Source organism: Pongo pygmaeus, chromosome 2, assembly GCF_028885625.2.
Source record: "Pongo pygmaeus isolate AG05252 chromosome 2, NHGRI_mPonPyg2-v2.0_pri, whole genome shotgun sequence".
In the NCBI taxonomy this organism is placed as follows: Eukaryota; Metazoa; Chordata; class Mammalia; order Primates; family Hominidae; genus Pongo; species Pongo pygmaeus.
In genome coordinates, this window is record NC_085930.1 from 190,194,562 (window position 1) to 190,204,803 (window position 10,242).

Genomic DNA, 10,242 nt, shown 5'->3' on the forward strand with positions numbered 1-10,242 from the left:
CAGATTTACCGGGCTTCTGCAGAAGTTTAACTTGCAACCTACCTCTCATTCCCTAAGTGTGTTTAATCATGCCGCCTTCTTTAAAATATATCTGGAAGCACCAATGAGTAAAGACAAAGGCCCTAAGCTAGATCTGTAGAGATAAGTACTAGACTCACATCTCAGTACCATCAAGGAAAACATGCTTAGGTTATCAGAACTGTGAAGGCCATAGTACAAAAAGTTAAGAGAATGGAACTCAGGATCTGAGAAAGATCAGCCATTCTCAGCATGTTGCCTTGGCTGCTTAACCTTACTAAATAAACTTCATTTCCTCACGTGTAAAATGTGAGGAATAATAACTAGTCTACTGAGATGGGAATACTTAGCACAGTGCTAGTACACTGTAAGTGTACAGTGCTAGTACACTGTAAGTACTCAAATGTTACAGATCAAGTATTTTGTAAGAAAATACCAGTAAAAGATAAAAGTTTTTTTATGGATCGTATTTGTATCAATCACCTACCATCATCTAGAGCCCTCGGATGGATGACATTTAAATGTTCAGTTTGCCTAATAGCCTTCAATGAAACACGGATTCTTCTACTTAAGGTAAGCTTGGAGAAAATAAAACTGATTACTATGCAAGAAAAAAATGTGCTCTGCTGTGCTCCTTGGTATTATTTTATTTTTAAGTGGTTTCCATCGTCTTAACACCTGTCTTAAAACGGGTATGTTGTTTGCACTGAACACTCAAAAGTATTTATACCTATTAAGTTAAATTTCCCTTTTTAGAGTTAATGCTTCATTGCCTGTCGGCATATTATCACTATATGTCTTTGAAAAATTTGCTTTTAAGTCTCAACTATTTATTTCTTCATAAAGCTCTTGTTGAGAGAAACATTTTTTGATTTGTCCAATGGACTGAAATAAAAGGTTAGTAAACCAAAATACAGTTGATCCTCATTATTAGTAGAATTCCTTATTTGTGAATTTGCCTACTCACTAAAATTTATTTGTAACTCCGAAATCAATATCCTTTTCTGGTCATTTGTGAGTATTTGCAGAGTGACAAAAAATTTAAACCACTTTATATGCACAAGGCAATGCTCTACCTTGTTTAAGCTCTCACACCATAAGTATCCTTTTTGTGGTCTATTTAGTGCCAAGTTTCATGTTTGTGCTTTTTGTTGGTGATTTTGCTGTTTTAAGATGGTTCCCTAAGAGCAGTAGTGAAGCGTGCTACCTAGTGTTCTTAAATGCAAAGAAGGCCGTGATGTGCCAAGCATGAGTTATAGTGCTGTTGGCTGTTAATTCAAAGTTAATGAAATACTAAAGAATGTTTTCAAGCAGAAACAGGTCGACCAAGTTATATACTGACTGGCAGACAATAGTGTGACCAAAGAGTCACAGAATCTGTATTTCTCTTAGGAACTTGTTCCTTATTTGCGAATTCAGTGTTCATAGCCACCTTAAGGAACAGAATTACCACAAACAAGAACCAGCTGTACCTTCATGTCTCCTTGTCCCTGGAAATAATTTATCCTGCATAAAAGCCTTAGAAGCTAGTGTTTCATCATACACTAAATCATAACAGACTCCATCAGATTTTAAACAAGGGTATAGGATAGAAAACACAAAGAGCAGATGTATCTTTATAAGGCAGATAAATATTACCTCCACTATTTTTTTAACCTCAAAAGTCCTTGTATCCTCCAATAATTAAGAACCTTATGATGATTTAAGGAAGTTTAGATGGTAGGTAGTATAACTTATCATCTTAGAGCTACACATAAGAAATACTCCTGTTGGGAAATACATGCTAGTTTATACCAGATGTTTTATACAGGTCCTCTGGTTAAGATCCTTATATATTTTATGTTAGATGAACAGTAAGTAATTTGCCTTTAAACGTCATTTAAATTTATTAGTGTATAAATTCTAAAGAGTCCAAATTAAATATGTTGATATTGAGAACATTTCAGTTTTCAGTTTTGCTAACAGGGTTTAAGCTTAATCACAAGCTTAATCACAACAATTGCAGAAGTTTGATTATGTCAAGAAATAGGCAACTGAAGGAATAATTTATAAATGGTCAGTACCTTTAAGGGGCTAGCTGAATACAATGTAAATACTCATGCCTGTAATCCCAGTATTTTGGGAGGCTGAGACGGGAGGACTGCTTAAACCCAGGAGGTTGAGGCTGCAATGAACTGTGATTGTACCAGACCTGTACTCTGAAATCTTTATCATACTATTTTTAATGCATGAAATAAAAATTGTTTATATGTACATAGAATACACACACACACACCCCTAGGTCAATTTCTTAGGTCTAAGTTGTGGTTAAATTCACTTTTCATACAAGGTTCCAAGTATCCAAGTTGCTAGGCCAGTTGCCTGTACCTGGAACAGCCTTTCCACCGAATAAGAGTCCCGACTTAAAACAGCTTAAGCTAATTTCCATCATACTATTTATCACATAGTCTAATTACCAGTTTATCAGTCTCCCATTAAAGTGGGGGCCCCCTGAAAGCAAGGACTGTCATCTTCACTTTGCCTTGAAAAGTAGACATAGGTCCCAAATTATCTGCTAAATAAGTAATGAACAATATTTCTATTCAGATGGTGTGTGCTTGCCCATAATTAATATGCAAATATTCTAAACTATAATCTGATTTAAAATCCCCAAATTTAAACAAGAAAATTATACCAAGGCTTTGAGATTTAGCTTGTGCTAAATCACTTTTTAAAATTGTAGCTCTGAGGCATTTTATTATAAAAACTTAGTACTCATATACATAAACTAATATGAACTTAAAATTCATCACACATTTACTTCATTTTTTAGCTTGACCTTCTAGTAAATCTTTAGCTTCATTGATTTTGGCTGCTATATAAGGAGATCCTCCTATAGGAAGAAAGAAAAAAGAACAGTTACAATATGGATTCTCAATTTCTGCTTGGTAAAAAGCTACTCTTGTTTCAATGACTCCAATGCTTATCTGAGGGAGATTTAGCAGAAACAGTGTTTTATTTTTTAAAAAATAACCCTGACACTGCAACTGGATGACCAGATATATGGTAATATATGTGACCAATGAGAAATGAAGTAATTTACGTGGGAGAGATTCCTACAAAAATAACACCTTTTTAGAAAGCTTAAACTGATAGAAATAGGATTTCTATCATATATATTAGATACATATATATATATGCCTTTGAACTGGTGTTAGCCTATTCATGATTACAGGTCATAAATGAACATCAATTATACCATGTTATTTTAATACTGTGATATTCTCAGAGGCTTCTGAGCTGTTTACTGGAAAGATCCCAGTTTGCTTTACATCCTTTTTCTGTCCAGTTTTTCTTTTCCTATTATCTACTGTCCCTTCACAATGTCATCTACAGCTGCTTTCCTATGAATCTGCTGGAGGAGTGATTCTCAAAGTATGGTCCTAAGACCAGCAAGAAATAACAGGAAATTGAGTATAAATGCGTATTTATGGGGCTCCACTGCCGACCTACTGAATCAGAAGCCCTCCATATAATACAAGCTAAATTTCATAAAAGATACTGTGAAGTAGATATCAAACAATTATAACCCTGTTTAAAATGTCAAAACCCTTTTTATTAATGAAAGCCCTCTCCTGTTAAGTAAAAGGATACAAACACTAGAACATGAATTCTATGGTCTATTTTTTGGTATTCAAAGAAATTCTTGCTTTCCTTCAACACAGCCAGCCAAAGCTGCATAGAAGTGTATCAGAAACGAATAAATAAATCCCATAAGTTTCTATCTAGGTAATCTCCGTTTCAAGGTATCTAAAATGGATAAGGAAAAATTACATTTTAGTTTTACAAAATTTAACGTTTTAATTATAATAAATGTAGGCCAGAAAAACCCACAAAACATAGTAATAGTAGCACTTACATCTGCTCATTCTGTAAGTAAAGTTTTCACTCAGTTTCTTTTAAGACACCAAAAATATATGGCTCCAGCCTAGGAGACAGGACTTACACACAGATTTAAGTGTTTCCCTTCTAATAGCCAGGAATTTGAGATAAAATTATCCCATTAATAAACTATTAGTCACACCAACAACATCAACGAGAATTTAATGACTACTTACCTTTGTCAGGATGATTTAAAAGCATAATTCGTCGATGAGCATCTCTTATTTTCCCTTTATTGGCAGTAGGGCTAATTAAAAAAAGAAATGGTATTTACTTCATCCTACTTCTGCGTCACATCAAAAAACTACATAAAGGCCAATTAAAGACATTGTGAAACTGTAGTAAATTAACACAACAGTATGAAAAGCTGTTTAGAAACCTCAACACACCCAATGCGTATCCTAAATTGGGAAACTAAACTCCTTAGAAAAGGCACTCTCAAAAATGTGTTGAACTTGCAATACTCATTACAACAGTCCTTTTATTGATAAGAAAAGCATGTTTAAGGATTTGAAAATGAAGAAGGCAGAGTTTTTCTTTTTTTTTTTTTGAGACAGTCTCACTCTGTCCCCTAGGCTGAAGTGCAGTGGCTTGATCTTGGTTCACTGCAACCTCGGCCTCCCGGGTTCAAGCGATTCTCCTGCCTCAGCCTTCCGAGTAGCTGGGATTACACCTGGCTAATTTTTGTATTTTTAGTAGAGACAGGGTTTCACCATGTTTGCCAGGCTGGTCTTGATTACAGGTGTAGCTGGGATTACGCCTGGCTAATTTTTGTATTTTTAGTAGAGACGGGGTTTCACCATGTTTGCCAGGCTGGTCTTGAACTCCTGACCTCAAGTAATCCACCGGCCTTGGCCTCCCAAAGTGCTGGGATTACAGACGTGAGTCACCGCGCCCGGTTGAAGGCAGAATTTCACCACAAAAAAAATGTCAGTTACAGAGAACAACACTGAACACTGTGATAATCTGCTGAGGAGTCTATCTTTCAATAAATGAAAAAGTGCCTGTGTTTTAGCAAACACTCTAGGAAAAAAGAAAAAGTGCTTAAGTGCTAGTGTGCCTTCTCATTTGAAGGACTGTTTATATCTTAAAAATAACATGAAGGAACAGTACAGTTTCACTGATTAGAATTGGTAATATCAATCTTCCTAGGACAAAATCCCCCATGACCCTCTCCTATTAAAGGAGAGAAGGTCTTTCTTATATTTCCTCATGGCTCTACAGTGGTAGAAAAATGCTAAAAGTATTAGAGATTATTTTACCTTACACCTAGTATTAATGCTGCTTCCCGTTTTGTCATTTTGGGTTCAAACCCACCTCTATAATAGCCACCACTGAAGGCCTGAAAGAAGAAATGCATTTGTAAAGAAAGGTTAATAAAGTTGCTTTAAAAAAGAAGTCTGGAAATATTCACAGAACTAAGAAAAACTAAGACATTTCAGAGGACTTTAAGTGCAATTCCCGAGGTATTTTAGCTAAAGCTAAATAAAGTTTATAAATAAGTAGCAATGAGTAGTATTTTAATGATCATTAAACAGATTCATTTTTTTCCAGCCAATATGAACTATCTTGGAAATATAAGACAAAAAACAGTGTCTGAAAGCCAGGTCTTCCAGGAGTAAAGGAAAGATCGTTCCAAATTAGCCATATTCTAGACAAAAATCTGCAAGAAGTGGCTCAAGAACAGGATCTGGAAGTCTTTTGAGACAAGAGGTTCAACGGTATTTGAAACATCTTTAAGATGTTTATACTTTAAGAAATATATACAGAAAATACCACTATTAGGTCCTCTGACCTTGCCATGTCAGAAATCATATTGGTAAAGCCTACAATTACTCTATTCTGTTACACTTAATCACAACATAAATATTCAACAGATGATCACAGAGGGTATCACTGTAACATCAAGCCAAACCCTATAGCCTAATTAACTAGAGTGCTACCTATGTATGATGTTTGGGAGTGCCAGGGCCACATGGTAAGATCGGATCACTTTAGAATCATATACCTCTGTGTGTGCGATGCAGAGCAGATGAAGGAAAACAAGAATATGTACAGATGATGCTGAAGGTGATGGTATGTGAAAAAGTGATTATTTCACAAGAAACTTGGGTCTAGTGGGGTACTAGAATTGTCAAAACCCCATCCAACTTTGTCACATATAACATCTGATGTTTCAGGGTAGCACCATTACAAAGTTCAGAACTTCTACACTCTACTTGCGGGAAGCAGGAGAATGGGTCCAAAGCAATCACTTAGAACTTCATGGATATTTGGAAATTTACCCTTCCTTAAGTGTGCCTCTAGGTTTCAAATAGAAGCAGCAAAGAATTAGCAAAAGTGTTAAGTCTTACAGATTTTGGTAGGCTTTGAAAAACTTGTTTTACTTGAGGCTCCATATGCTTCATGGCTTGCAAAACGTAACGGCCTAAAACCAAAAGCAACAGAATAAGTAAACTAAATCTCCAGTCTTCCCGACTTCACTTCCACCCCCAAACCATGAACAAACCTGCAAATCCTGCAGCAGCAATGGTCAGTCCAACTGCTACCACTGTACTGGCCTGGTAAGGGGGAGAAGAGTAAATATTTACTTATCTAATTTCCACCCTTTCTCATTTTGCCCATTCTTCCATCCCCAACTCATTACAAACTGCATTTTAATAGGAGAAACAACTTTTTTTTTTTTTTTTAAGAGATGGAGTCTTGCTATGTTGCTTAGGCTGGTCTTGAACTCCTGGCCTCAAGCAATCCTCCCACCTTGGCCTCCCAAAGTGCTAAGATTATAGGCATAAGCCACCATGCCTGGCGGAGAAACAACTTTTAAGGCGGAAATACTCTGTCCAGTAATCTTTAAAACTACTGCATCTGTTATACTGAATGCATTAAAGTTACAGGATTCATTACTATGGGAAACAGGGCAAGTTCAACTAGGTTATTTCTCTCTACAACAGTGAAAAAGATGATTCCCTCCCTTTGAAAACTTTCATCACCGGACAAATTAGGTCACATTAAAGTTCAATCAAAAGTAGTGGAAATAGGCCAGGCGCGGTGGCTCACGCCTGTAATTCCAGCATTTTGGGAGGCGAGGCGGGTGGATCACTAGGTCGGGAGATCGAGACCATCCTGGCTAACAGGGTGAAACTCCGTCTCTACTAAAAATACAAAAAAAAAAAAAAATTAGCTGGGCGTGGTGGCGGGCGCCTGTAATCCCAGCTACTCGGGAGGCTGAGGCAGGAGAATGGCGAACCCGGGAGGCGGAGCTTGTAGTGAGCCAAAATCGTGCCACTGCACTCCAGCCTGGGCGACAGAGCAAGACTCCGTCTCAAAAAAAAAAAAAAAAAGTGGAAATAAAGTTTCCGCTAGAGAAGGAAAAACTGTTTACAGACGGCTCCTGTAAAATTCTAACAACGCATTTTCGAGGCTAAACGTGGGCTAAACTAGGAGACTAATACCTTTGGCACTGCCCTGTTGTTTCCTAACAAGACAGGCCCAAATATGTTCAGGAAGCATGGAGAAGACATCTGTCAGCAAAAGCCAAAGAGAAGGATACAGCAAAGTGGAGCCAGTGCTGTGAAGATGTGTTAGGGCAAGGGCACTTATAATCAAATACGTTTCCACTAATCTCCGAGTCCATGACAGCCTCTGACCTTACAGGAGTTCCAGGCAAGCAACACCTGCAGAGCCCGTGCGGACAAGAAGCTGGAGAACCGTGCAGAAAGACGATGTAAAAACACGAAGACCCAAGAGAGCGAGCCAACAGGGTTGTGTCCTGGTGAGTGTGACTCCCCAAGAACCGAAACCTCCCGCCCAGAGTCGCACTAACGGGCACAACTTCAACTCCACACCTCCGAGGCCGGGAGCTGAGGTTGAGGCCTGGGCCGGAGGTCGCCAAGAAGACCGGAAGGCCGCACTCACCATGGCTCCGGCTGGGCTCCCTTGCTTCCACCGGGAGCACGGCTCATCCCAGCTCAGAGGCCGCGGCCAACACCTGCACGCCTTTACCAGAGAGCGACGCAACCCTCAACCTCAAGCACAAACCACCCAAGCACAGGCGCCCTACGCAACACGTCAGGGGCAGCCGCAAACTAGGCCGGAAAACTGTCGTAAAAGGGGACGCGGAGGAGAAGGAAAGTCGCTCAAGCAGTGGACAGAACGGTGAAAGCGACTTCGGGTTGGTTGAAGGGTGGGCGGATCTCTTTATTTCTAGGTGTAGGGGTGGGGCTTCTCTGTGTTTTCTGTCCTTTGCTCCTGGGCGGTGGGTATTTGGAAATTCTTGCAGGGAAGGGCATGGGCAGCCTTACTCAGAACGATTTTTTCCCCCTACATCTTAGCACCTCGTTTTGCCTTTATTTTATGTTAATAATTGTCAAGGGTAATGAATGTAGTTAAACATGCTGTGACAGATTCCCACCACGAACCCAAACAAATATGTTGTAACCCAGTGTAGGAAACGAGATGCCCAGAAAAACAAATGAAACCAACCACACTGTGTTTCAGGGGTTGCTCGGTAGCATTTTTTAATGTAAAAGAACTTCATTTAAGGATGTGACTTGACAAGACTTTGTGAATGTTTGGGTTTTCGTTTTGTAGAATGGGATTAAAGACAGTTCATATTCTGAACATGGAATGTCAAGATCCTACAACTGAAAAGGGCTATTTAAAAGTTTTCCTCCTCACCCGAAATAAAAAGTAGGGCTGGATTTTGCCCTTACGTGGACATCAGTTTCATACATCCCTACATAAATGCTTGAGAAGAGAAAAATAATGGAGACAATAATGGAATTTTACAATGCAATGTTTGCATGATCAAAATAAGTTTGGAGTTACTTCCCACTCAGAATTTACAGAGTGTTAAATATCCGTTTACATTGCAATGCAATTCTGCTTTGATGAGTTGGTTAGTTATTAAACAAATATGCAAAATTTTTGGGTTTGTTTTCCTCATCTGTAAAAACAGTTTGCATTTGATAATCCAAGAGCTCTTCTAGCTCTAAGGTTTTTGTGATGTAATTTATTGTCAACACATGATTTAAGGTGACATCCAGCACTAAGACACTAGCATTAAGTTTATAACTTCCCCTTTTGCCTCTCTTTTATCTGGTTTTTACCCAACAATTACAAAATAAATAATCAAGTGAGGCATAAGACCTTGGGACCAAATTGGCATTAACAAGCTAGAATGCTATCTGGAAAAATTTATTATGCATATTTTTGATATGTACAAACTGTGTAATGCAGTTTTCTGGAGGAATAGATTTACAATAGACTCTAATTAGCTTTGAGACTTTACAGAAGCCCAGACTCAGGAAATTGGGAGTAGCAACACAGCAAGACATTTTGTTGAGCTGGAAATAGCTCTGTTTTTGGTGGCAGATCAAACTGGAGGTAACCTGGCTCTGTCACTTACTAATACTGTGACTTGGACAAGTTATTTCTGATTGAGTTTCTTCCTCATTTGTAAAATGAAGGTAATGATAACTACCTTGCCGAGTATTTGTGAACGTAGAGATTATGCACATATTGTGTTCTGCATATGGTTATCACTCAGTGTGGGGCTATTATTATGAGGGAAGTCAGAGTGCAAATTGCAAGATCCTAGAAACAGCCTTGAAAAGTAATCTTTTTAAATGTCCATTGACTGATGAATGGATAATCATTCCTCATTTCTTCTAGCTTCTGGTGACTGCCGGCATTCCTTGACTTGTGACTGAATCACTGCAGTCTTGTAAGCCAGCATCTTGAAATCTCACTCTGCTCCAACTTCTCCATCTTCACATTGTCCTTCTCTTCTGTTTGTAAAATCTCCTTCTGGTTTCCTCTTAAAGGAGATATGTAATTGCATTTACCAGCTCCCCAGATAATCCAGGATAATCTCCCCTTCTCAAGATCCTTAACTTAATCATAGTTTCCAAGACTTTGCCATATAAGGTAACATTCACAGGTTCCAAGGATTAGGACCTGAAATCTTTGGAACACATTATTTAGTTTACTATAGAAAGTAATAAAAGACAAAAGAGGGGATAGGGACAAAAGAATGAGAAAGGACTCAAGCACATCTTCTTAGTTTCTCATCCCAAATTTTTAAATCAGGTAAGTCACTTCTCCTTGGGAAGAAATAAGTGAGAGTTGAGAGCGGTAGCTAAGAGTGTTCTTGCACTGTGGCTTTCAAACATTTTTTGACTGTCATCCTTAGTAAGAAATATATTTTACACTGTCACCCAAGGAGCAAATACATACTTGCACGCACAGATATACATAGTAGAAATTTATTTATGAGATAATACTTATCCTTACTTCATGAAA

The 10,242-nt window shown here is 38.2% G+C and overlaps 1 protein-coding gene across 2 annotated transcripts; it reads right to left on the bottom strand.

Annotated features, from left to right (window-relative positions):
• Window positions 1–1,879: 1,879 nt before the first annotated feature.
• DNAJC19 (DnaJ heat shock protein family (Hsp40) member C19) lies at window positions 1,880–8,081 on the bottom strand. 2 transcript variants are annotated; one of them, XM_054481214.2, is made up of 6 exons: window positions 7,855–8,081; window positions 6,449–6,500; window positions 6,294–6,367; window positions 5,202–5,281; window positions 4,116–4,186; window positions 1,880–2,890 (listed from the first exon to the last, which is right to left on the bottom strand). In XM_054481214.2, exons 1-6 carry the CDS (start codon window positions 7,855–7,857, stop codon window positions 2,820–2,822), a joined length of 351 nt encoding a protein of 116 aa, XP_054337189.1. In that variant the 5' UTR covers window positions 7,858–8,081; the 3' UTR covers window positions 1,880–2,819. The 2 variants fall into 2 exon arrangements, 1 of the variants encoding a protein (XP_054337189.1); XR_010125792.1 differs by having other exon boundaries at window positions 2,726–3,807; window positions 3,917–4,186; window positions 7,855–8,049.
• Window positions 8,082–10,242: the final 2,161 nt, after the last annotated feature.